Raw genomic sequence first — 26,288 nt, 5'->3', positions numbered from 1 at the left:
TGTTTATGAGGTTTATATATTCTCTCATCTGCGATAAGCCTATTTACACATGTGTTTATCATACTATTATCTGGTTTAGGCATTTTCTCAAACGCCGTAAGAGACGTTCCATTCGATCGCAGCATCAGTTCTATTTCAGTTAAACATATATTTTCTATCTGAGCATGTGTCAACATTAGACCTACAACAGTAAAGTTAAACACTTATTTATAATTTTGTTTTGCGAAAAATAAATTACATTCAATTAACCAAATAACAATTTGACTTGTGCGGGAAAAAACTTTTTTAAAAAGAATTATTGTCTAAACTTTTTTGTGGTCAAATATATATTACTAATTCAATTCTTTTATAAATTTGTGTGGGCAAATATATAATAGTTCAACTAATTTAACAAACCAAAAACTAAATTAATTATAAGGCTAAAAAGGATTCCAACAAAAATGTAAATGGAAAAGAATTAACTAAAAGAGAAGCTATAATTTAATTTTCAAAAACAGTATTTATTTTCCATTTTTAATAATTTAAAATGGGATTCGATTATTTTATTTTTGAGATTTTCTAATTTTGTTTTAAAAATAATAATACGTTTTTTTAACAGTTTATTTTTAAAAGTCAAAGAAAAATAATTTGTTAAAATTACTCATTTATATTTTCAATATATATACATTTTAATTGTCAGGACCTTTTGTCTTATTTAGAATCTTTGTTCCTCCTTTTGGTGATAGAGTATCCAGCCGGAATAACATGGGTTTTCCGGAGATTTACATCAACCTTATGAGATTTTGTCGATATCACAAAAGATTGTATCATATCATCAAATTAAATGGATATTTTTAATATATCCTCTCGAGATTTTCAATTCCTTCTATCCAAATCAAACCGTCATAATTATCTACAGAAATTTAACATTTTAGAAAATATAAAATTTCTTGAAACAAATATTTACAAAAGATTTAAGTATTTATTTCCACTTTTTTAAAAAAATTTAAATTGGATATGAATATTTGATTTATGTTTTTTTTCTTCTAATTTTCGTTTTTAGAAAAATAAAGATTCAGATTAGCAAAAATTAATACCTGAATTTTATTATATCCAGTTTTGTAGATCCACAATTATGATCAATGATCATCCATGAATTCAACTGAAACAAAAAAATATGTATTAGGTTACATATAAAATTTTATTTCAAATTACTAAACTACAAAACAAAATATAGAAAATAATACAACCTATATTTTTTAAAGATAGACAAAGTCTATGATTGCTTGATCTTGCTTTCCAAACAACCACTACAACAAAAAACGCAGAAAAATTAGTATCTGATGAATCATATAAAATTTTCAAAAGTTGTCTTTGCTCATTTTCTTGTAGAATAAAAAAATCATGGAATAAAAATATGATCATGTTTAACCAAGAGAATAAAATTGAATAACAATCACCACTATAAAAAAATAAATATTACAATTAATAAAAACACTTTACCGATTTGATTTTTTGCTTGCTTCATCAACTTGTTCGTCCAATCTTGTTTTTGATATACAAAAAAACATCCATGGTCCATAGCAGGTACACCTAAAACACAGCCAAACAGTACAAAATGAGTAAAACTTTTGATATGATTCAACATAATAATTAAAAATTATAGCAGCATAAAAATTAATCATGCAAAGCACCAAAGCATATGGATAGTACATCAACATGAAAAAAAAAATCTAAATCACACAATAGTAAAGTTGATTCATTAGAACCAAAATAATACAAAAAAATATTATACTCTCAAAATATATGTTTAGCTTAATGAATCCGACTTCTACTATTTTGGGTGAGCCTCTATATATATATATAGCTTAGAAGGAAAATCGTCATAATTAACTTTACCATTTTAAATTTTTAAAAAATAGAAAATTTCTTTAAACAAATATTCGTAATATATTCTAATATTTATCTTTCATTTTTTTAAAAAGAGATATTGTGTAAATATATTAGATTTCGGATTTTGTAAAACAAAATTCGTTTTTTTTTTAATTTTCGATTTTTTTTTTTTTTTTTAATAAAATTTAGAAAAGGGTAAAAAGGTCCAGTTTTGAATCTCATTAATGGTAAATTAGTAATCTTAAGTCTGATGATGAATGTGGTGCATTTCAGCAACCTAAATAGAGTGTAAAATCTTCTTCAAAATATTTTTAAGGGTATTTTTCATTAAGGGCAAATAAGGTCAATTTTTGTGAGATTGGCTGTGAGCTCTCTCGACTTCTCCTTTAATATATTAGATATTTGCTAAAATGTTTACATTATACCTAACCTCTTCACTAGGCCTGGGCACTAATACCCGTTACCCTACTCGACCCGTTACTCGGCTCGTACCTGTCCCAAAAAAAAGGGTACCCGCAGCTTTAGGGTCGAGTAAAGGGTATTATATTTATATTACCCGTGAGTAAGGGACGAGTATAGGGTATTAGTTTAGTTTTCAATACCCGTCCCGTTACTCGGCCTTTTACCCGTTTTGCTACCCGACCCGTAAATAACCGTTAATATTTTGTATTATTATTATTATTATTTATTATTAATTATAGAGTTAGAGTTAAAACCTAAGTTCAACTTAGCCTAACTGAATTAATATATTATTTTTATTTTCAAAATTCGTAATTTTATAATTTTGGAACTATATATTGCATAAATTTATGAATTTTTCATTTTTGGATTTCAAAAGATAAAATTATTATTGCGATTATTAACATTTTTTTATCGGGTACTCGTTTTCCGGGTAATAATAAAGGGTCGGGACGAGTAAAGGGTCAACTATTTTTTACCGGGTACCCATTTTTCCGGGTACCCGTTATTTAAGGGTCGAGTATGAGTAAATTTTTTCTGTTACCCGTTAGGATCGGGACGAGTAAAGGGTCGGAGAAAATTCAAGGGTACCCGTCCCGTGCCCAGCACTACTCTTCACGTTGTAACCTCTTATTTAGCTATATCAGCATAAGCAATGGTGGATAATGTGCACTTCATCCTAACTCGATTATCATGTTCACGAGTTGTTGATTCTAGACAATGCCGATCAATAGAAATAGTCAAGGGATATCAACGTTTTTGGAAGAACCTAGTCGAGGAAAACAATATCAAACATTGTCGGGATGACCAGTCTCAGACCAGTAGAGGTGAAACTGAACAGCCTCATGCTAATGGTAAAAAATTGGAATCCAAGCCATTGAACATGTTATGGGTCAACAGATTTGCACCTCTATAGACCATGCCACAAATCTAAGCTTACGGAAATGCTGAGGAATTCATAAGACTTTTAACATTGCTAACTGGATGCCATTTATCAAATAAATCAGTCAAATATTTCATAAATATCATAAGAAATCTAATCTGGGGTCGCTAGGACATTAAAATGGTAAAGGACACGAACAAGTCTAATCATACAAAGTTCAAGAGGTATGGTGATTTTCACGGAATCATCCATAACATAAAAGAGAGAAAGAGAGTAGTGCAAAGAAGATTTGAAAGCAAAGAAACACAAGGAGAAGAAGAAGTCAATTATCCAAAAACAGCAAAAACAACAATGTCACAGATTGGATCTTGACTTGAGAATTTAAGCAGTCTTTTCTTCTGGCCATTTTCACCGCCTAATAAATCACTCACTGCCTTCACGAACCTGAGAAACAAAAACAATTTTTAAATCTTGGTTTCTTTGGTCTTTAGCCTATAACTTGGCATATTTCCCGAAAACTATGCTAAAATGCAGCTTATTTATTATACCTTGGGAGGAGATTTTGATGGGGACCTGGACTTAGATCTCGACATTGCCCTAAATTGGAAAAAAAAAAAACCACACTTAATCACAGGAGAAATAAAAGAAAGACAAAAAAATACCAACACGGTGAAGGAGCAAACACCAAAAACAAAAGGAGAGAACTTGCCTGGGGGGACTCTTTTTCCTGTCAGGAGATGGTGATCTAGATTTTGATATCGACCTGGAAAGGGATCGTCTTGGTGATTTACTGCGATAAAGATTCATAAACACAAAACTCCAACTTTTTAGTTGTTGAAAATGGGAGATATATAAGGTTCAGTGATAACAAACATAGCACCTCAAATCCTTCCTTGGGCTCTTGCTACCGCTAAGGCTGCGGCTACCACGGCTGCGACTACGGCTATGGCCACGGCCACGACTTCGGCTTCTGCTTCTGCTCCTGCTTCTACTTGGGCTTCTTGATTGGGAGCTTTCATATTTCCTAACCTGAATATGAGCCGAAGACAGACATAACATAAACGGGAGGGGAGAGAATGAAGCATCTACCAAAGTATACTGTTTAGAGACTTGAGATACCTAAAACCCTAAAAACGTAATTTCTAATATTCATCTTTTCCATCTAGTTAAAAGTATCTCCATTTCTCACTATTCATTTCAATATAGAAGCATATATTTACTACCACACATCAAATCTGACCATGTCAAGTGTCGGATATAATCATATAAGTAAAATGACAAAGGAGCAAAGAAAAAAAGACTGCAGAGAGAAATGGTACCCGGATATAAGCTTTAGCCCAGGGGTTTCTGAACTCTGTGTCATCAAGTTTCCTTATCTGAAATCACAACTTCGAATCTCAGAAACAACAGAAATCATAGTGTGCTATTCAGCAAGAGAGAAGAACATAGTTCAACTTACAGCATACTTCATGTCATCATAATTGGTGTAGTCGACAACACCATAAGTTCCTGATCATATTATTAAAGATAGTCATGTGTAAGAAAAAGACACAACTATAAAATATATCCCAAACAAAAATGCTGCTTCAAGCTGAAAAACGTAAGATATTGCTAAGATAGTATGCCATTTATATACTTAATTGGGCATAAGAAACTGTAAACGCACCATTACTGTCTCGAGTGACCTCAGCAAAGCACACATCACCAGCTTTCCGCATATGATCCTGAAATGAAGGTTTTACACGAAAACTAAGACTAGGAAGTAGAAGCCAATATGGTACAGTAAAAACATGAAGTGTCATCAAACCTTCAAATCTTGCCATGAAGCAGATGATGGGAGCCCACGCACGATAACTGTAAAATAAGACATCCAAGGATTAGAAAAAGCAAATATAAAACCAAACTTTTAATCCATACCATCTTCTCATAGGAAATTACACAAACCTCGGAATTCTGAGTGTCGTGAGACGCCAAACCGAGCAGATCCACCACCACCCCCACCTCCACCACCATAGCCTCCTCCACCACCATAGCCACCACGACGATCACTTGAAGACTGTCCTCGGCCACCATGGGCAAGCTCAACCTGCATAAGTTCTGATTATAAACTATGGACTAATGAATAGAAACACCAAACCACTCCTGTCAGCTGAAAGATAGCAAGGATGTAATGAATGTCTGATTACCCTCAAGCGACAGCCATCAAAATTATAGCCATCACGTCCCTTGATGGCATCTTCAGCATCCCGAGAATGCTCAAACTACAAAACGTTCAACAAAGCTTGGTTGAGTGAAACTATATCTTGTAAATTTAGTTAGGAAAATGTACGTTAAGCGAATAAGCTTACCTCAACAAAGCAATAACATGGAGGACGAGGTGGAACCTTCAGCTCAATATCCACTATGCGGCCATACTGCAAACACGAGCATTAAGGTAAACACAAAAGATGCTCCAGAATCTTCATTTTATCTTATAGGGATAATATAATATCGATAATGGAGTCAAACAAATAACTAAAAACTGACCTTGTAAAACAGATCGTCAATCTCATGTTCTCTAATGTCACCAGGCAAGTTACCAACATAGATTGACCGAGAAAATCGCCCACTCATTGTTTGCAAAGGTTAAAATAAACCAAAGAGGTTACTGCACATGTGAATAAAAAGGAAACAGATAAGTAAAGGACCAAAGCTATACTGCTATAGACAAAGAATCTCCACTCAGACAGCTTTCCATATAGCCTTAGCATCAAGATGAGATGATGATTTTATAAAAAAAGCGTGGTAAGACCAAAAAATACATGAAGCAAACCAAGTGAGAGCAATCCTTGGTCAGAGCAGTTGCTCCACAAGCTCCAAATGCTTATTTGCTCTCCAATGTGCTCCAAAAGCTATTATAAAATTTGAAATATATATTCTCTCCAGAACGTCCCATGATGACTAAACTGGTTCCCAAAGAGAGCAAGAATCTCCAATAACAATAAAAAAAAAAACAAAAAGAAACAACTCCACATTTGATCTCCCCCATTCCCTCTCTATATCCCTATGAACCATTGCAATGCTCATGTTCCAAGCGCTTGCCATCTATCATAAAGAAAGCATGTGTCATGACATCATGTAACATAGACTCATGCATCTACCTTGTTCAGCTTCCTTACTCAAAACATTCATACCGCACAAACACACAGCACAAAATTCTACTGTTTACTTAATTTTTACAACGCAAGTTAAACTCTTTCCTCCTCAAGACATAGAAAAATCAAACAAGAAACATGGAACCTATACCAATGTAGAAGATAGAAAAACTCCCAATTCATAGTTAATGCGAAGTTAACTAAGAACAATTTCGTAACTGAAACGAAATCGTTCTAAGAATTATGATCAAAAGAATGTGCGAAGTAAGAAGATAAACATCTCTTAGCATAACGAAGACGCCTCAATTGAATCAAATCACTTTAAACAACTCAAGAACATTAAAGATAAAAGCTTTAAATACAAGAGTGTAGAACATGTACACAGACCAAACAAGAATTCTCAACAAAATTGAACATCTACAAGTCCAAATCCCAGATTGTTCTGTATCCATACAAGTGCGACGAAAACAAGAAAGACAAAAGCAGAACACACAGAAACCAAAATTCAGAGAGAGGATAGAGAGAAAGATAACGAGAGAGGAGAGAGAGAGAGAGAGGTGAATGACTTCGTACCGGAGAATCGTCGCTATAGCGCCGGAGAAGATGTTGGTCACACGAACGAACTAAACAGATAGGTCGGCCGTGAAAGTTTAAACTAGGGTTTGTTCATTTTTATCATTTTATTATCGTCTTTCAACTTAATTGAATTACCGGAAATACCCTTATGTCGATCCATTCAATTCTTTTGTTATTTATTTTTCGGTCCCTCTTTAAGCAATTTGTTTACCAATAGAACCTCTAAGTTTTTGTTTCTTTCTCTTTTGGTCAAACAAAATCACTAAGTTATATACTGTATAAAACAAATAACATAAGTTATTTTACAACCGGAATTATTAGATCTGATCGGAGCTGAGTCTCCGGTGGAAGGTGGTGTAACTCAGTCGTTTTTTCCACCCCAACTTTGTAAATCAACACATGTCCAATATGTGTCATTTTCTAGACTTATTTGTGTTTTGCTGTATTTTGTATTAGATTATTAAATTTATGATTGGGCTTTAGTTTGTTGGACTCCGTTTTCATCTTGTAACTCTCTTTATTTTGGACTTAATTAATGAAAGTTAGCTGACCAAAAATTATTATTTTTAAGGTGAGTTGTTGCAAAAATATATTATAAAAGCAAATACTAAAAAACGCCAACCGACCATTTTTAATATTTGGTTGTAATGAATATTATTTTTAAATAAGCGGTGAATAGAAAAAAAAGTTGTTAAGTTTAAAAATCAGTACAAATTGGATAATCCGATCGGATTTAGTAGCTTAGTTTTTTTTGTTGCTATTAGTTTTTTAAGTTAAAAATAACATCAATTATTTAAAAAATCGACAAAAGAAAATAAATTTGAAAAAATTTCCTACAAAAACTATGAATCCACTACTACGAAACATCGAACGTCTTCCTCATGACCTAATCAACGAAGTGTTGGTTAGGTCTTCTCCAGAATCGATCAGAAATTTAGCTTTGGTTTTCGCAGAGATCTCATATCGCTCTCACATCAAATCTGTCATTAAAGACTAACCTTTATCGAGGAGTATGAAAGATTCAATGTTGTGGTGATCCAATTCAATCTCGGATATATATTTTGCATGCCTCGCCTATACTAAACAGCCCGTTTGTCATGGAAGTGTTGAACACATTTTGTACTTCTTTTGTGGATATTTATTTTCCTACATGTGTCTAAGTTAGAGATGCATAGTTGATCACTACATACAAACATTGACGTATGATTGTCCACAATATGTTATTTTTATTTTTTTGTCGTGAATGAGTTTATAAATGATTTCTAAAAAACAAAAACCAAAAGTTCTATTATACAAACTAATTATATTCAAGTAGAATTTAGATATTTTTGCTAAAAATTATTTGGCTTTTAATCTTGAATTTAAAATATAAAGTCTTTAGTTTTATATTTTTTTATACTCTTAAACCTTAACAAAGTGTCTAATAAGTCAATATATAAATAAATAAAAATATTGTGGACAATCATACGTAGCCGTCGGTTCTCGTGGTTGCATGAAGTGTTCACTGAAGAGATGTACGTTACTTAGGGCCTGACTGGTTCAAACGCTGCGGTTGCGGTTGCGATTGCGGGAGATTGCGGAAGTGGGCGATTGCGGTTTCAAACGTTATTAAGCGTATTGAACGACTGGTTTAGCGGTTTAAAATTGGTGCATTTGCGGGAGGTTTACGACTGGTTGACCAGCGGGTGCAATAGCGGTTGGAACATAATAAATGTGATATATAATTATATAAATGTTTTAAAATATCAAAAACTTTATTAAACTTGATTTATAATTAAAATTCATTAAAAATACTAAAATAATTATTAAAAATAAATAAATTTCATAATGAAATACTTATTACTTTATGCATTTGGATTTTTACCAAAACTTTAATTAAGTAATTTGATAAATGACTAAAACATATGTTTTAGATCGTAGATCTTCTTTCTTAAATCTCACACACTCAATAAGTTTTGTGGGGCAGTATTTGCATCGGTAGTAATGATCAAATGAGAGTTGAGAAGAGTCACTCGTGATTTGTTTTTATTTTTCACAAATAATCTTATTTTCTTAAATTTCTGATGAAACGTTATATTTATTTAGATTTTTTTGAACTTATGTGCGATGTGCCATTAAATTTACATCAAGTTTTCTGGGTTATTGTTAATTGAAATATTATTTTCTTCCAATTATTTATTTTTTTAATATTTTTAATCTTATCCGTACTTCATTTTCTCTCATCCTTAATGAATAAAATAGTTAGGTAAAAAATATATATAAAATATATTTCATTATCATTGATTTGTTTCAAATTTTTTCTAAAAAAAAAAAAAAAAATTTGAAACGCAAACGCCCGCAACCGCAAACGCTTGCGGGAACCAGCTTTTGGAATTCAACGGTTGGGAGCGATTGGGAGCGACTGGGAGCGATTGGGAGCGATTTGTGTGATTGGCCCCAAACGCTAGCAACCGCCCGCAAACGCAAACGCAGCGTTTGCGGGAGCTAGCGGGAGAACCAGTCAAGCTCTTAATATGTAATGTTTTTGTTTTCTCTTGCGGTGATTGATTGTCTTTGATCCTTACTAATTTTTTGGTAGTCAGATTGTAAAAACCCGATCGATATTTTGAATTTTCAGTCGAAAAAAAAACATGTAAAACAACCAGAATTATTGCTATTGGAGCTTTACATATTATATGTAAACTATTATGGACTGTTTTACATATATATGTAAACTAAACTTATTGTAAGGTTTTTTTCATCTCGTAAGAATTATCCGTTATGTAATGCGTAATGGTTGGTTTATACAATGACTTTTTCTACTGTAATTTTCTTTAATTAGTTTCAAAATTTGATATGCAACTTTTTTTTTTTTGGTCAAAGTTTGATATGTAACCTATAACTAATTTTCTTCTGGGAAAACCAAAAAAAAACAAAGGAGTTCCATTTAAAACATTTCGCTGCAATTTGCAACCAATTGAATTGATGGAGCTGAGGCCTGGTGACGTCTCATTTCTGGACGAAGAAGATTCATTAGAACAATGCCTACTTCACCTGGAACATCACAATAGAAACAACAACAAAAGTAGTGTTAAAATTACCAATCCCACTAGATTACACCAAAATGCTCAAAGATGAATCCACAAGATTGCGTTTTTCGTTGTCAATTTTTGATCAAGTTATGGATGAAAGACAAGAAACAGTACCTGTGGTGTGAACTGATGATCTTTCGTTTTTACTCATCAGTCGTCGTCATCATCGTCTTCTTCTTCGTCATCATTATTATCATCAATGGAATACATTCCTTCAGATTCTTCTTCGTATATTTGAAACTCTCCATCACTCCCATCATCAACTGCTAAATCTCCGTATAAACCAGGTTCACTGGTTGGGAAACTATCAAATAAACCTTGAAGGTACGTCCTGGAGCTGTTCTCACTCTCAAGATCTTTTAATAGTTAAGGAAAATCTAAGGAAACAGAGAGTCAAAACGGTGTTAGAACCAAACACAAAGCTTTAATTGATTGGTCTTAATTCCCAAAACTCAAGAAAAGGGTAAACTTTGAAGGATACATCCATGGGAATCAAAAGATTTCTCATTGTCTCCTGCAGCCTGCAAAAGAATAGGAACATAGTAATGGTGAATCCTACCGGATGAAGAAAACAACAAAAAAATCATTTACATTAATACTACCATGTCGAGTTCTTCTTCTTCTTCCTCTTCTTCGCCATCCAGGTTTTCATCATATCCATCCTCATTAACATTAGCATCCACATCTTCGTTTACGCTTTTACACTTTTCCATGTCTTCAGCACCTGCGAATTAAAATACTGTTCAGTAGCTGTTACTTCAGAGTCTTCAAGGAAAACATGTTCCATGACTAAAGACAATAAGCATATCATGCGGAATGTATCAAAATTAGTTTAGAACTTTAACTCATTACAGAATTCTTGTTACACAAATTTCTGTTTAATATATATGTAAGCACATACTCGTAGAGCAGTACGATCAACCAGTTTTTGCTGTCAAATTCACTAATTGAGGCCACTGAATTTCTATAAGATTTGATAGACTCCAAAAATACTCTCTACAAACGCGAAGGTATAAGGGTCTAATACATTAAGGAATCTGCTGAACGTACACCACACAGACTTCCTAAAACGTTCAAAGAAATGAAACACATAATATTATTGATGAGCTTACCTTTAGTAGCCTCCTGGTGCTTCACTAGAGATGGTTTAAGTGTCTCTTTCTGAATTTGTATCTTCCCTGACCTCTCAAACTCCTCTTGGATGGATTTAAATACATCTTCGAACCCTGGCTCAGGAAACACAGACACAAACCTCACAGCTACGCGGAGTCTCAAAGTATCAAGCATGGCTTCAGAGAACCATCCTGTTTTATGCTGCAAACAAAAAACAAATTAGATCATAAACTTTAGAACTTGCCAAAGTTTATCTATTGGTGCAGATGCATCAGCTTGTGTGCGTTTAATCTTTAACATAACGGGCAAAAGACCATGATTAATGGGTATTGACTTCATGAACAAAAGCTCAGCTGAGAACTCACGCTACAAGAAGTCTTCTTAGGAGGCTTTCTTATCTCTCGCTGGATGTACTCGTCGTCAAGTTCAAATAATTGCAGAAAGGTTTGACATTTAAAAGGAAATATCTTAAAAGCACAAATGTCGCTCCAGCTTGGCTTTGAGCTGTAGCAAAGAGAAAATAACATATAATCAAACTTTCCTCTTCATTAATCAAATGGTTCAGTTGCAAATTTCCCAACAAATCACGCTAAATCTAGGATACAGTCCTACAACAATTATCTTAGAATGCTATGGAGAGTATTCAGGTGGAACCCTGAATAAAAAAAAGACTTACTTGTTAGTTGCATTGGCATCGCAATAACTTCGTAATTCAGGTGGAACCCTGAATTCCATTCTCTGATATCTGATACACAATTATTCAATGGAGATACATGTCAAAATCAATCATTACGCACCCATTTGTGTGTATCACCATTTTACCTAACATGTCACAAACCATGCAGCAAGAATACATTAATCAAGTTCTGAAGATATTAACTCACACACGAGACTCAGGATCACTCCGTGGGTCATAGCCTCTTTTAATCCAGAACCTAAGAAACGGACCATTGGAGAAATAATAAGCAGCCCTGAGAAGAAACCTACAAGAGTTCACGACAAGTTAATGAATGTAGTACTAAAAACACCCTGAGTATACGAAACCTGCATTAAAAAGCTGTCTCACCTGTTTAACATATGATGTGTACATTTCAGACCTTTATCAAGTAGTCGTTGAACTACAGAATCCCTTGTCCATATAGGCCGTTCGTTAAACAATGCAGACACACATACCTGCCATTGCCAGTGGAAGGAGCTGGGAGAAACAAAGTCTTCCCAATTTAGTTTCTTTGGAATCTGTATGAAGAAAGCTAAGGACAGACCAAGCAAACACGGCTCTTTCTACTCGCATCATCCACAAGAGAAAGTGTCAAAAAAAGAATTGAAAGAAGTAGCATATAAAAAAAGGATATCTTTGACGCTGAAATCAATTGCAAATACTGGGCCAACATCAATCTGCATCATAAGAGAACATATCATCATAAAGATCAATTAGCAAATAGCAACAGGAAATAAACTACAAGGAAATTTTCACGGCATTATCAATATCGAAAATGGAACAGAACGAATCATGTATGCTTGATGGTTCATAAGAGTATTTTACATGCTTCAAATCTATAACTACTGCATTAGCAGGATTGAGGATTCAGATATATTTTTTTGCGAATTAACGACTATTATGACAATTCTTTAGTAGAAATTAAACCACCTATTTCTTAGCACCCGAAATCCAATTGTAGGTTTGGCTTAAAAATGCCAACCCATCAAGACAATCCCAGTACTTAATCATCAGTAAATTAAGACTCTCAACTAGACAATTAGTTACAGATGGACAACAGTGGTATGTCCCTATCGATGAAGATCAGATGATAAAAGTCGAATTTGTTCCCAAACAGTCTATTTTTTATTTAATGGTGCAACCAACAGTCAGCGTTTAGTTTATTTAGAAAACTTGGATGTTTCCATTTCCTTATCTTACCTCATAATAGTTCTGAGTCTCTGCATCATCTTTCTTTTTGGGACCATTTGTTGCCGGAGGTTTCAACCTGAAATCACCCAGGAAAACTAAAATTAGCACAATAACTGAAGTCAGTTCAATCATTTATGTTTTTTTTTCATCTTTCAACCATAACTAACATATTCAAAACTAAGTGAACGACTTAAGCCACCAAATAAAAAAGGATACAATTGAAAGAATTAGAAAAAGGCACTGGAATCTTACGCTACGTTGTCTGGTATATCTTTGGGTGCAAAGAACTGTGGCAACAACATCATTACATCTTCATCAGCCAGGCCCATCAAATCAGTATTTCCTGCATAAATGCAATATGATTGGGGAGTGATCACACCAGATATTTGGAATAAATTGAAAAGGGAAACCTAAAATGCAAGTGTCACCTGTAAGGGAATCCAACTCCATCCACTTTCTCTTTTTCTGCTGCGCAACATCCGCATGAATAGGAATAACATGCTGATAGTCAGCCATGCCTAGAAAATGAATAAGAGAAGAAAATATTGAAACACTAAGATATCAATTCAACTCTCATACAGAAGACAAATTTCAGATGCATAAGAACCAAACAAAAGAAGAGTAGGTACGTTGTTACCATCAAAGTGAAACGATTCAGACACATGAGCTACAATATCTGCACACAAAGCTGGACTAGCTTCCTCTAAAGATCCATCACTAGTGGCAAGAACAGGTTGGCTTTCAGGTTTTTTAGTATCCTGCTTAGAAATTCTCAACAGAAAACCATTGCAAGGACGTTGTTCACCCAATGCAGGATGTGCATAAGGATCTTCAGGCCGGAAACGCAGCTCAAGTTTGTTTGTAATCGATTCCCTTGCCTACCCAATTATACAAAGACTCAAAAACTGAATAAATCGTGCAATACTTTAACACAAGCTTGTTACTAAACCAAGAAAAATCTGAAATTTTGTGTTGATTAGAGCTATATGGATGCATATACCAAAGACTGTAACAGCAATATAGACTCTCTAATAACTACCATATGGTAACAATTTCAGTAAAAAAGGAAGAGTGTTTAAAGAAAAAGTTAAGAGCTTTACTTGTGTAATTCCTTGGATTCCTCCAAGAGTTTCAATGGCTTTGGAAATAGAAAATGGGTAGCCAGGGAAGTGTACAACAAACGCCTCCTTGCCTGGCAAGGTACCTGAGATTGTTCCTTGTTCTATGATTCCCATTGTTTCTATCCCTATCTACTCTTTCCTACTACAAAAAAAAAAAAAAACTCATAAATACGACGCCAATGCAATTGGAAGATTACAAGTTTTATATATACTCCTATTAATCTTCACTAATGTGTGCTTCATTGTGCTGCCTTCACCACCAGAGAATTTGGATAACGACTATTGAATCAAAAAGAAATTCGAAAACTTTATGATTCGGTAAGTTCAGACTCACCGGGAAAAGACTCGTAAAGTTGTAAAAGATTGCTTCAGTTTCTTCTGTTTCCCGACATCGGCGACGGCGAATATTTTTCCTGGCGGCTTCAAAACCCTCAATTTTTTAAGTTTTTACATATTTGGGCCTCTGTCGCTAAACGGCACCGTTCCCTTCGTCGTCACTGCGGTTGACTCCGGTCAAAAAATTTCTTTAGTGGACTCAAATAATTTGGGCTAAGCCCACTTTGTTAGCCGACACCGTTTTAACATCTCTAAGCCAACACGTTGACTTTTTAAATTAAAAAATCTCTGAAAGAAATTAAATAAAATATAGAGGGATCACATCTGCGCGTCACTGCGATTCGAACTAGGGTTTCCGTACTTGAATCCAGTTTTGTTGTCAAAAGCTAAGCTAAGCAAAGCAGAGCTTTGGTTTTGTTTCCCTCCAAAATTCAGTTTCGTCGGAATTTGAATGGCGTCGCGGTTCCAGGAAGCTTCATTGGTTACTTCACCATCGTATCCTAACGCAGTGGCTTGGTCATCGGAAAATCTGATCGCCGTCGCTGCTGGTCACCTCGTTATCATCATTGTAAGTTCCTTCTTCTTCTTCTTCTGCTTCGTTTTTTGAGGTTAAAGTTTGAGTCTTTTTAAAAAAAGACTTGTTTAATTTTTTCTAGAATCCGGCTTTGCCTGCTGGACCTCGTGGGTTGATCACTATCCCTGATGCTGAGCCTTATCAGATTGGCCGTGTTCGTTCTCAAGGTTTTTTTTTTTTTTTTTACTGCTCATTGTTACATAACAGAATCTCAATTATGAATTGTCTAATTTACAGTATCAAGTGGTGCAGATTCTTTGAATTTACAGAATTATGAAACTAGTTTCAAAATCCTACCTTTACTATGTGCCAATTCAGATTTGCAGATTAAAAAATTCAAGATTTTTCAAATTTTCAGTGTTCAGGAAGCTGTGTTTTGCAGATCAAATCTCTATTTGTTTCTGTGTAAATCTGAGTTGACTTCGCATGTATTAATTCAGATTTGCGAATAAAAAAAATCAAAATTTTGCCTGTGTTCAGTGTTCAGGAAGACATTTGTTTCTGTGATTTTGATCATTCAGAGTTCTGGATAAACAATATAAGTGATGATGTGTTTGTAGATTTGCTGACTGGTGGACTCTTACCTTCGAGTTTAAAACGGGAAAGACATCCCTGTGCTCGATCTCTCTCATGGTCTGATATAGGAATGTCTCCAAACCACGGGTATTATACTTAATCTTATAGTTTCTTGTAACATGTTTAGTTTTGTTTAGTCTCTATTCCCTAAGTTGGTGATTTTAAACAACGCTGCTCAGGTGTTTGCTGGCTGTTTGCACAGCGGAAGGAAGGGTTAAGCTATACCGACCTCCATATTCTGATTTCTGTGCTGAGTGGATTGAGGTAGGTTGTAAATTTTCTTTTGCCTTTTATAACTATCTCATGCATTACAGTAGCTTTCCTCTCTTTCACAGATTGTTGATGTATCTAAAATGCTTTATGAGAATCTATCAAGCATGAACTTTGGAGAGTCCAACAGTCCTTCTACTTCATCATCTAAGGTAACGTGTATCTCCTAACACTTTTCAGTAAAAAGTTTCTCACCGTGAAGGACAATTTACTACTCTCGCGAACTATATTTGGGACACTTAGATAGTCTTCGTACTATCACCTTTACATTTAGAGAAGGGCTCATCTTAACAAATTGTTAACATATTTTGTTATCAGTTATTAATGGACAACACTTTTATCACAGGATCAACATCACCATGAAGAGGATGAAAGGATTTCGAGTCTAAAGACACGTAAGCGGAGAAAAACAAGCGCAAACAACATGTAAAGAGCATTTTTTTTTTTTCACTCTTAAATTTCCTTAGATGCATACTAGTGGTCTGAGATAAGAAAAAATCTTTCTCTTTTTTTGTTCTGTTTTGTTCACTTTACTAACTTACTTTCATCTGTGAATTCGTTCTAGCAACTTACAAGAAAAGAATTATACAGATCGTGCATCATGTTCCAAGCAAGACAGTCAAGCAGAGCATAATGTATTGTTCATATCTCTTCACTAATTTCTTTCTGCTGTAGTGTATTTCTGTGGAAAAGTTCTATCATGACTCCTCCAACTTATTTATGTTACCTTTTTGGTGTTTTCTATTCTAATTCTGTCCCTGCAGATTGTATCTTATCCTTGTCTCTTTTGGAAACTCGTTTTTGCTAGGATTAGTAATTAATAGGAAACAAGGTCATTTCATCATGTAAATTATTATATTGCTATATTTTGTATAACTCCCTCCAGTATTCTTGTAGAAGAACATGTGTGCGTGTTTTTTTTATGCATTTCGAGTCCTGTCATGCTTTTGAATTCCACCTGAATCCTTTAAGGCATCATCATTCACCCCATATGGTTCTCAGAAATTTTGACACTCTTACTCTCAAGTGTCATCTAGTAAGAATCAAATTGTTGCATTGTACTCATATCTAACTCGATTTGTTATGTTCCCAGGTACTTGAGATTGAAGTATATAAACAGGCAAGCAATGGCCAAGATTGTCATTATTTGCCTAAAGCTTCGAAAAAGTTCAGTGAAGAGATAAGTCCAGAAACATATGTTTCTCGTGAGGCATTGTTATCCTCCCTTTCCGTCGCCTGGTCATCTCTACTAAGATTCTCATCAGGAAGTTCTTGTGAGAATATGTTAAGATTCTCTCTTCTGGCAATTGGTTCAAAGTCCGGTAGCGTTTCCATATGGAAAGTTCATGCACCTGAATGCTATCACATTGAACGTAGCGATTTATCTCCCGTCGTGGAACTTACTGCTATAATTCAGGCCCATAGCTCATGGGTTTCAACTATGAGTTGGGGAATTTCTGGCTGTGACTCTTCGAATCTGAAAATGGTGTTGGTTACTGGAAGTTGCGATGGTAGGTAAGTTAGTGTTAATTTACAAGAAATAAAAGAATATTTGTAAACCATAACAAACAAATTTGTCGTCAGTGATTGGATAAGTGTTAGAAATTCTTTGAGACTCTCACTCTTGGAAATAAGCCAGTTTAATGTCCATCCATTTGCATATGCTTCTCAATGGAGTCTTTTTTTATTTAACACTTTTCGGTCCATTTAATTCCACATTTTCTGCAGTGTAAAAATTTGGATGAGCAATAAAGAAGACTTGCAAAAATCTGTGGAGGTCTATAAATCTTCATTCTTTCTATTGAAACAGGTAACACTTTCTATTTCTTCCCTATGTGTTCTACTTTGTCTGATATTCTGATTAGGAACAGATTGAGTATAGCATCTGAGTTGATTGTGATTGAGACCATCGTGAATTTTGATTATGATCCGTTTTGTAGTTTTTCTGTAAGTAAGTTTGATTTTTGTTGCGTTTTGTGTCTGTAGATCCTTGTGTTTTTGACTCCATATGTATCTATTTCCTTGTTTGTGAATCTATCAGTTTCAGTCCGCTTTTCGCTTTAATTGCATTCTATTCAAGTGTATAGGCTGTTTTCATTGAGCAAACACTAAAAGTTTTGTTTTTTGACATTTTCCGGCCTATTTATAGGTTGTAGCATTGAATCCTGTTCAGGTTTCAACGCTTTCTTTTGTTATAAGCAACCATTATAATGCAATGCACTTGGCAATAGGCAAAGGATCTGGTTCTTTCGAAGTATGGAAGTGTGAACTATCTACAAGAAAGATTGAACAAATTGTTTCAACTAATGCTCATAACCACGTGGTAAGTCATTATATTGTTACTGTAAACCTTTTATTAAATACAATAGAAGTGTTCCATTTATTGATACATATGTCACTCTTTTTAGGTTACAGGTCTAGCTTGGTCATATGATGGCCGTTGTTTGTACAGTTGCAGTCAGGTAATATATTGCTTCTCTGTAAAAACAGCTTTTGTACTGCTTATCTTATGCCAGACAAACAAACATGATTTTCTTACCTAAAAAACTAAGCTATGAGCTACATTGTGATCTATTACTTTTGTCATATGCAGGATAATTATGTCCGGAACTGGATATTATGTGAGAATACCATCTCTGAAGTGCCAATTCCTGCAAACACTCCTGGTCTCAATAGCACGACTGATGTACGTCACTATGTGAATTTTTTAATATTGTCTCTTTGTTTATCCCTTACTCTAATTTATCTTTACAAACAATGAAAAAAAACTCTGCAGTTTCCTGATGATTTCTTATCATGCCTTGGTGTGGCACTGTCCCCTGGAAACCTTGCTGTTGCTTTGGTATGATCTTCCCAGAAACTTGGTTTTCTGTGACTAATAAGCTAGCATGAATTTCAGAAGTAGAAAACTAAGATTTCTCTTGAAATTTTGCAGGTCCGCAGCTTTAACGTTGAGCTCTTGAATCCGATGTACCAAGCCAGGTGATTTTCATTCATTAAGTAGCGTTTCTGTGTCCTGCTCGTTACAAAACCTGACTGTTCATTCTTTCTTGACTTCAGGTCGCAGAAGGCTGCTGTAGAATTCCTCTGGAATGGTGCACAACAATCTGGTGAGTCTGAAGATTCTTCAGAGATGGTAACCGAAGCTATTCTGGGTTTCTCAAAGAATGAATTTGCATATTGGGAAACTAATTTTCTCTGGTCATTGAAAGAATTCAAAGATTTGAATAAGCCTCTAGTTCTTTGGGATATGATAGCTGCAATGCTGGCGTTCAAACAGTCAATGCCAGAGTTTGTTGAACTGGTATTAACCAAATGGCTCTCTGTGTCATACCTTGGGTTTCATGCTGATATCCCCATGGAAGATCTCGTGCCAAAGATCTCCAAACGCTTCTCTGCTGTTCCTTCCAGGCTGTTACACATTCTCAATGTAATCTCCAGACGTGTAATGTTATCAGAGCTCAAAACGGAGGAAGTCAACAGAAAACTGCAAGGTCAGAGAATGAACAATGAAGAGGAGATTGATCTTTGGCTCAAACTACTTGAAGAAAGCGAACGAGAACTCCGAGAAAGACTGGTTGGTCTCAGTTTCTCGGCTTATCTAATAGCGGAGTCATCTCAGGGTACTGTTTCGCCTTCTACTTGGAATTGGCGTCCAGCTGGATTGGCTCAGTTGCAGCAATGGGTTGAGATCAATCATGATATTGTCCCTAGTCAGCTAGAAACCCTTTCCTCAGAAGTGAAATCTAGTCTAATAAGGTAAGTATCTCACATACCTTCTTCTTCTTCCCGTAATAATAGATACTAGAATGTTTTACAATTCATATCTTTTATGTTTCTAATTCATCACAGATCAAGCAATAGCACAGAAGCTAGATTAGAGGAAGAGAAATGTCCTTATTGCACATCGCCAGTCAATTTCCAGTCAGCAGAGGAAGCCTTTTGCGAATCTCCACACCAAAAAAAGAAGAAGAGCAAAGACAAAGAGAGACATGATCAAAGCCACAAGCTTGAGAGGTGTTGTGTCTCAATGCAAGTATGTCCACCAACTCCTTTGTGGTTCTGCAAATGCTGCAGCCGAATGACTTTAAAACTCGCTCCAGAGACCTTATTTGCATTGCCTTCGTTCCCGAGTGATCTCAAATCGCTTCCAGAATCTTCCTTTAGCAAAGTTGCCACGAAACCGTTCTGCCTCTTCTGTGGAATTCTCTTGCAGAGAAAGCAGCCTGAGTTTCTGCTGTCTGCTTCACCTGTGTGATAATAAGTTATAAGGAAAAATAGGATTAGGTAGATAAAACTGTATTTTATTATTATGTGTGTAGTCTTGTATTTTACATATATGATCCGGATCAGTATCAAACCGAGATTCAAGAGTCGAAACTGATCCAACCACAGATAAAGTTGGATTTACACTGAACTAAGCGGTTGTTAAAGTTGTCAATAACACGATTAAACAAACTTAACTTTCCAAAAATAATGATAATTTATGAACTATGTAATTCTACAAGAAAACTACAATTTCATAATATTTGATGTAACCTTTAAACTTTTATAAAGTAAAAAAAAATCTCATTAGCCAATTTTGGAATAGTTTCAGTACGTTATTCGAGTCATACAATTCACATGTTTGTAACAAGCTATCAAAAACATATTTTATTTTTGTAGAGACTAGTTGAGCTATACGGACTATTGTACAAAACATTAAAACATTACGAGAAGACTAACCGAGATTTTTAGCAACACTAATGTTTTCACTTTAATGTAAACCATTTTGCGGGTTAAGATGGATTACGATAAATTGACAAGATGGATTACTTACTATAAGTTGACAATTTTAATACAACTACTAGGATTTAACCTGCGGTACACCGCGGGACAATATTTTTAATTTTAAAATTTTAAAATTTATATTGTATTTATTTATTATTTTATTATTAATTTCAAAAATATAAAATTTTACATGTATTTGATATAAGTATTCAAAATATAGGATTTTTGTAGTGTTTTCAAGGTTTTAACCCATGTGGTATATGTATAGTTTAGTAATACATTTATCTCTTAGTAAACATCTAAAAGTGTTTTTAAAAAAAAAACAATTCCACTTAACTCACGAATTAATGCCAACCCGTCTCATCAAAATCAAAATAAGTTTTTTGCATAAAAAAATAACCAAAATAAGTTTTTTTATCAAGTTTAAAAATAAACAAAATAAGTTAATTTAAGAAAGTTTAGTATTTGACTTTCTCTGCAATGTTATTAATAATAACGGAATTGTTTTAGGGGTTAATGTTGTAAAAAAAAATTTAAAGGGCATAAACCAAAATATACTTAAAAAATGTTAATATAGATACATGATAAAGGTTAGTACCGATGATAAATATCTATAGAAACTATTATATTAGACTTGTAAATTTAGCGGATTGTGTTTACTCATAAACCAAAGTAAATATATATAGAAAATATTGGTCTTGGTTTCTCAATAAGACGATTATAATGACAGATATATATATATATATATATTATATCTAGATATATATTGTTATTAGTTGTGTTAGTAAAAAAGATGAATATTTCACTAGAGGTCAAAAAAAAAAAAAGATTAATATTTTACTCACGTATCATAGCTTATATATGCCCTTAATATATATTACTATTCTCAGATCCCAGGAGAATCAGATTGTCTTATACTCAAAACTTTGTTTTGTCTTCAGAAAAGTTATATTCTTTAACCTGTAAATTAAAAAAAAAAAAAAAACATGTCAAGATGATGATTTAGAAATCTTAAATCAAGAAAATAACCCGTATAATACTGTAAATTCAAGAAATCTAAAAGCAATCATTTTCACATTTGTACTATCCTAACCCTAACTGTCGTATATTAATACACATTTTGTTTCTCTCTCACTACATAAAAAGCATAGATTAGTTCACTATCATCTATTTTAAATACAATTAATTATTATAAAAAAAAAAAAAAAAATCAACGACCTTTCTTGTGTATGCCTCCATGAATGCAGGATCTTTCAACATAGACTCGCCATGATTTTGTAAAGACTGAAACAAATGCATCATTCGAAATTTGAAGAAGCTTTGTGATTGTAAAAGGTAAACTCTCTATCGGTGTGCTGTTTTTTTTTGGGGTCTGTTGATAGATCCCATTATTTATACATGTCGTAGATGATTAGGGTTGGATTTGTCGTACTCGAGAAAATCTTGATGTTATTGCTTTAATAAAATAGAAAATTTTTAGATTGGGTGCAAAGTTAGAAATTAAACGAAACTTCCTCCATAATCTTATCATATTATTTGTTTTCTAAAATTGTTGAACCAATAAATGCTTTCAATCAAAATTGTTTTAATAAAAATACCGAAAGACTAGATCAGGACCCGCGGTACACCGCGGGACAAATTTTTATTTTATTTTTTATAAATATAATCTATAGATTATTAAAATATAATTTGTTTCTAAGTTTCTTGTATAATTATTTTTAAAAATCTATTTATCTTGCATCATTGTGTGACTTAATAATATGAGTTAATCTGTTAATGTATATAACTGAATGATATATTTTTTATGTATATTCTAATCTAATAGTATAAATAATTATTTTTTACTTGATTTTATTTTACTTGGTGGACATTATTGGGCCATTGTTTTGTTTACTTGATCTTATTTGACAATCTTGTGTAGCATTGTAACAATTAGACAATCTCACAACCCCTGAAAAACATGACGATTTGATGAGTTGATAAGAATCATTTTACCAAGAAGAACAATATGATTCACTGCATACATTTACTCAACATGATTAAAAAGGAAGCATACCTTTATAGTTTTTAACTTTCGCAAATCTGATCACACAGATCACCATTACTCCATTAGCTTCCTAGCAAGCCTTAAACACTTCTTCGACATGTGAACCCCACAGTGTGCAAGGTAGCCTTACATCCCTGTATAAGAATTGAGTTACTAAATAAATAAAAGTGTACTGACTGCTAGTCGAAATTTTGAAAATACAACTTACTTTTCATCGCTCAACTCGAAATCGAGCTTATGATTCGGCTTGTTATTAGTTTCATTAAGCTCCAGTTCTCCTATGTTAACAACTTGGCCCATTGCATCTACAAAACAAATGGTATTTTCATAAATAGTAGAAGATACGTCGATATGAGCATATACTTGTTAATAAAAATATAAACTTACCAACTAACATACATGGATTAATCTCCTCATTCAAAATTGGCTCAAACTTAGCAAGAGTCAAGTAGTTGGATTCAGATATATTCTCACAACGTGAGACAACAGTGCTAGGTTGAAATCCAATCTTGTAGAAATGATTGGTTCGACAAAATTGACCAGTTGAATGAGTAAGTCCGAAGGTTTCTACAAACTTTCACTCACCAACTCGAACATGAGAAGCAAAACGCGGAACTAAATCCTTCTTCACGCTTGCATGTATTTTAACACCCTAAAATATTGATGAAACCTTAGCAGAGTTAGACATATACCATAAAAAACGTCCCTGCAAGTATTTTTGTTAAGTCCTGAACTGTGTATCTACAAGCACCATCTCTAATGTTTATCCTGTTTAGACAGTGTATTGGCGTCATGAATGGAAAATCTTGACTTGGACCCTCCATGAAGATTTTTAGGGACGCAATTCAGGGAGAAGAGCAAATGAAGCTGCCATTGAATAGAGGAAGAAGGTTTTACTTGTAAGATATATGCAAATTTGTTAGGATAAGATGTGAGGTAAGATGATAGGCAGTAGTAGGGCTGGGCAAAATAACCGATAACCAAATAACCGACCGAAACCGAACCGAAAAAAACCAAACCGAACCGAACCGAAATTCTTCAAATACCCGAATGGTTAGTAAAAATCTATATCCAAACTAACTGAAACCGAACCGAACCGAACCGACAATTAAATGGTTAACCGAAATATCCGAAAACCTAGAAGATATCAAATATTATATACTTAATATTATGCAAAACTATAAAATAAACTTAAAATATAAATTATTTCTAGATTCAAAACAATTAAATATTTTAAATAATCAATATATGTAAATGTTATTATTTTGAATTTACAAAGTTAAATACTATTTTGTAAAATTGAATCCATATTTTTCCCTTTTTTGTATTTTTGTTATTGTATATTTGGTTAATTTTGGTTATATTCGGTTAGTTTTGGTTATATTTGGTTTATTTGGTTAATGTTAATATAATTTATGTTAGTTATGGTTATTTATTTAAATAACCAAACCGAAACCGAACCGAAAGAAACCGAACCGAACCGAACCGAAATTTCAAAAATATCCAAATGGTTACTATATTACTATATCCAAAATAACCGAAACCGAATACAACCGAACCGAAACCGAATGGTTAACCGAATGCCCAGGCCTAGGCAGTAGAATTATTTATACTGGAGAGAGTATCGTGATAAAGGTTGTAGTTAATGTTATTCTTGGTGACCAAGTATGAGATCGGTGGAAAATTTGATTGAGCAATGTTTGGAATCGATGATGATTTTGTTCAATTTTATAAGAAATATTTTTCTTCCTTATTATGTCATTAGGAAACATTAACATTGTCAATTTGTTTAAGGAAATATTGTCAATTCCTTATTACGCTGTATAATGAACTTCCTATAGTAAAGAAAATTATGTATATTTTGTCTACTCCATTGGTGGTATATCATTTATGTCTAAGGTACAGCAAATGAGTGTTCCACTACAACCTAAACAAATAGAGACCCATAAATTATGAATTATGAAAACCGAATATCATCTAGAGGCCATAAAATTCTAAGAGGTCGAATGTCTTTTAATAGACCCATAAAATTTAGGACATTGAATGTCTTTTAAGAGCATTAATTGCAAAACTTTCCATATTAGTATTTTTGAGCAAAAACTGCTGCAAAAATACTAGTATAGATGTCGAAAGTATCATTAATGACTCGATTGTTTTAATTTTAAATCTTATTTGCTTACACTCACCCAATTTTAGATTTTGGATGGACCGAGGCCCAACATGAACATCTAGATTATTGAGGGTCGGGTTTTTGGAAAACACGCGGATCCTCCTCATTGGATCGGATTATTTTATTAAGTTTTCTAATTCCAATTTTACCCCTCTCGATTTCAATAAACATTTTCCTTCATGCTTAATTGAGTGGTAATCTTGAAAATTTTGTACAATTTTCAATTTTGTACTTCTCTTTTAATAGTATTAAAATAGAGATTTTTATAACGTAAAATTTCTCATTACCGATTAATAAACTAGTTTTGGTACAACTACAAATTTATACACATATCATATAATTAGTGTTTCTGTAATCTGGTAATACTACTACTACTTAACGTGTTATAGTAAGAATTATACGAAAAGAATTCATCAAGGATAATAAAAAATCTAATATATATATATATATATATATATATACTATTAAAAGGGAAGCATTTTTAATAAGTAGACATAGGTTAAGAGATTATTACATTAAATGCCACTGAAAACAGAATAAAGATATATATAAATCATGTATCCAAATAGATTGATATTTAATAGGAGTCAAACAGATTGATATTAGTGGTATTAGCTGAACCGAAATTAAAAGATATAACCCTAAAAAATTGGGTGCAATTAAGATGGGTTCTAAATCGGTTTCCAAATAGATCACAATCTAATAATAAAAATTACTTAACATTTATGAAAATTAAATTTATTACCATAAAAATTGGACACTTAAATTCAGAATTATATATATGTAAACATATTTAACTTGGTAATATATTTAGATATATTTCTGGAAACAACAATTTATTATATAAGGAATTGAATTGGTCAAACCTAATTTGATATTATAAATGACGTGGTTAATTAAAGAAAGTAAATATAGAATTATCAGAAATGGAAATAGATAACATTAGATTTTCAAATTTCTTTAAAAAATTAACAATATTTTTTATGAAAATAAAAAAATAATTAATAATAAGAAAATAAATAATGTAACAACTAAAAAAGGAGTATGCTCTTTTATATTGATTTCAAACTGATTAATAAGAAGAAAATATTTAAATTATAGGTAATATATATATATATATATCCAAAAATTATTATTTTAAAACTTATGAAAGTTTTTAATGTTCTTAAATAACAGAGCTACTAAATTTAAATTTTGTCTAAAATCTATTTTTACAAAATTATTATATTTAATTAAAATAAATAATGATTAATAGTATAAATTAAAATCTATAATAAAATTTCATCGATTATGGTGTGAATTAATTGAAGATAATTGAAGTAATTAGTTATTTTGAGTTATGAAACAAATAGACATAGGTTAAGAGATTATTACATGAAATGCCACTGAAAACAGAATAAGGATATA

At 33.1% G+C, this 26,288-nt stretch overlaps 4 protein-coding genes across 11 annotated transcripts; 1 reads left to right on the top strand and 3 right to left on the bottom strand.

The window, feature by feature from the left end:
- Positions 1–3,321: 3,321 nt before the first annotated feature.
- LOC104711450 (serine/arginine-rich splicing factor SR34A) lies at positions 3,322–7,051 on the bottom strand. Of its 5 annotated transcripts, none has more exons than XM_010428150.3 (14): positions 6,922–7,007; positions 6,016–6,298; positions 5,741–5,861; positions 5,563–5,628; positions 5,401–5,475; positions 5,159–5,300; positions 5,022–5,068; positions 4,881–4,938; positions 4,674–4,723; positions 4,534–4,590; positions 4,095–4,243; positions 3,924–4,004; positions 3,763–3,811; positions 3,322–3,658 (listed from the first exon to the last, which is right to left on the bottom strand). In XM_010428150.3, exons 3-14 carry the CDS (start codon positions 5,825–5,827, stop codon positions 3,638–3,640), a joined length of 882 nt encoding a protein of 293 aa, XP_010426452.1. In that variant the 5' UTR covers positions 5,828–5,861; positions 6,016–6,298; positions 6,922–7,007; the 3' UTR covers positions 3,322–3,637. The 5 variants fall into 5 exon arrangements, with proteins under 5 accessions (XP_010426452.1, XP_087322957.1, XP_010426451.1 ...); XM_087466831.1 differs by having other exon boundaries at positions 3,924–3,977; XM_010428149.2 differs by lacking the exon at positions 6,016–6,298 and having other exon boundaries at positions 6,922–7,051.
- Positions 7,052–9,717: 2,666 nt separating this feature from the next.
- Positions 9,718–14,589, bottom strand: LOC104711449 (uncharacterized). The gene is made up of 16 exons (XM_010428148.3): positions 14,473–14,589; positions 14,118–14,280; positions 13,655–13,895; positions 13,446–13,535; positions 13,270–13,360; positions 13,027–13,093; positions 12,461–12,503; positions 12,175–12,346; positions 11,993–12,091; positions 11,785–11,853; positions 11,474–11,612; positions 11,108–11,309; positions 10,598–10,719; positions 10,477–10,516; positions 10,110–10,351; positions 9,718–9,957 (listed from the first exon to the last, which is right to left on the bottom strand). The coding sequence occupies exons 2-15, from the start codon at positions 14,250–14,252 to the stop codon at positions 10,146–10,148; spliced, it is 1,716 nt and encodes a 571-aa protein (XP_010426450.1). The 5' UTR covers positions 14,253–14,280; positions 14,473–14,589; the 3' UTR covers positions 9,718–9,957; positions 10,110–10,145.
- Positions 14,590–14,748: 159 nt separating this feature from the next.
- Positions 14,749–20,368, top strand: LOC104711448 (uncharacterized). 4 transcript variants are annotated; one of them, XM_087467226.1, is made up of 16 exons: positions 14,749–15,042; positions 15,131–15,215; positions 15,609–15,711; positions 15,804–15,888; positions 15,960–16,046; positions 16,241–16,320; positions 16,460–16,529; positions 16,988–17,405; positions 17,623–17,704; positions 18,044–18,217; positions 18,303–18,356; positions 18,488–18,580; positions 18,671–18,736; positions 18,830–18,876; positions 18,955–19,653; positions 19,747–20,368. In XM_087467226.1, exons 9-16 carry the CDS (start codon positions 17,636–17,638, stop codon positions 20,150–20,152), a joined length of 1,608 nt encoding a protein of 535 aa, XP_087323352.1. In that variant the 5' UTR covers positions 14,749–15,042; positions 15,131–15,215; positions 15,609–15,711; positions 15,804–15,888; positions 15,960–16,046; positions 16,241–16,320; positions 16,460–16,529; positions 16,988–17,405; positions 17,623–17,635; the 3' UTR covers positions 20,153–20,368. The 4 variants fall into 4 exon arrangements, with proteins under 4 accessions (XP_087323352.1, XP_087323351.1, XP_010426449.2 ...); XM_087467225.1 differs by having other exon boundaries at positions 16,988–17,409; positions 18,068–18,217; XM_010428147.2 differs by having other exon boundaries at positions 16,988–17,409.
- Positions 20,369–22,781: 2,413 nt separating this feature from the next.
- On the bottom strand, positions 22,782–23,399 carry LOC147938788 (uncharacterized). Its single transcript, XM_087465763.1, has 4 exons — positions 23,382–23,399; positions 23,099–23,285; positions 22,920–23,016; positions 22,782–22,845 (listed from the first exon to the last, which is right to left on the bottom strand). The coding sequence occupies exons 1-4, from the start codon at positions 23,397–23,399 to the stop codon at positions 22,782–22,784; spliced, it is 366 nt and encodes a 121-aa protein (XP_087321889.1).
- Between the last annotated feature and the right edge of the window lie 2,889 nt (positions 23,400–26,288).

This window comes from Camelina sativa, chromosome 9 (genome assembly GCF_030686135.1).
Source record: "Camelina sativa cultivar CO46 ecotype springtype chromosome 9, ASM3068613v1".
Classification (NCBI taxonomy): domain Eukaryota; kingdom Viridiplantae; phylum Streptophyta; class Magnoliopsida; order Brassicales; family Brassicaceae; genus Camelina; species Camelina sativa.
The sequence above is the reverse complement of the archived record's forward strand: the minus strand, read 5'-3'. Positions and strand labels throughout refer to the sequence as shown.

Excerpts from the sequence above, each read along its gene's own strand:
- LOC104711448 (XM_010428147.2), top strand. The coding sequence starts at position 14,926 with ATGGCGTCGCGGTTCCAGGAAGCTTCATTGGTTACTTCACCATCGTAT. Across the intron at positions 16,321-16,459 it reads AAAACAAGCGCAAACAACAT|CAACTTACAAGAAAAGAATT; the intron begins GTAAAGAGCATT and ends AATTCGTTCTAG. Across the intron at positions 18,357-18,487 it reads GTTTGTACAGTTGCAGTCAG|GATAATTATGTCCGGAACTG; the intron begins GTAATATATTGC and ends TGTCATATGCAG.
- LOC104711450 (XM_010428149.2), bottom strand. The coding sequence starts at position 5,827 with ATGAGTGGGCGATTTTCTCGGTCAATCTATGTTGGTAACTTGCCTGGT. Across the intron at positions 5,476-5,562 it reads CATGTTATTGCTTTGTTGAG|TTTGAGCATTCTCGGGATGC; the intron begins GTAAGCTTATTC and ends AACGTTTTGTAG. Across the intron at positions 5,069-5,158 it reads ACGACACTCAGAATTCCGAG|TTATCGTGCGTGGGCTCCCA; the intron begins GTTTGTGTAATT and ends CTTATTTTACAG.
- LOC104711449 (XM_010428148.3), bottom strand. The coding sequence starts at position 14,252 with ATGGGAATCATAGAACAAGGAACAATCTCAGGTACCTTGCCAGGCAAG. Across the intron at positions 12,504-13,026 it reads AGACTCAGAACTATTATGAG|ATTGATGTTGGCCCAGTATT; the intron begins GTAAGATAAGGA and ends CTTATGATGCAG. Across the intron at positions 11,310-11,473 it reads CTAAGAAGACTTCTTGTAGC|CATAAAACAGGATGGTTCTC; the intron begins GTGAGTTCTCAG and ends TTTTGTTTGCAG.
- LOC147938788 (XM_087465763.1), bottom strand. Across the intron at positions 23,017-23,098 it reads TAATCCATGTATGTTAGTTG|ATGCAATGGGCCAAGTTGTT; the intron begins GTAAGTTTATAT and ends TTTGTTTTGTAG. Across the intron at positions 22,846-22,919 it reads TTCGAGTTGAGCGATGAAAA|GGATGTAAGGCTACCTTGCA; the intron begins GTAAGTTGTATT and ends ATTCTTATACAG.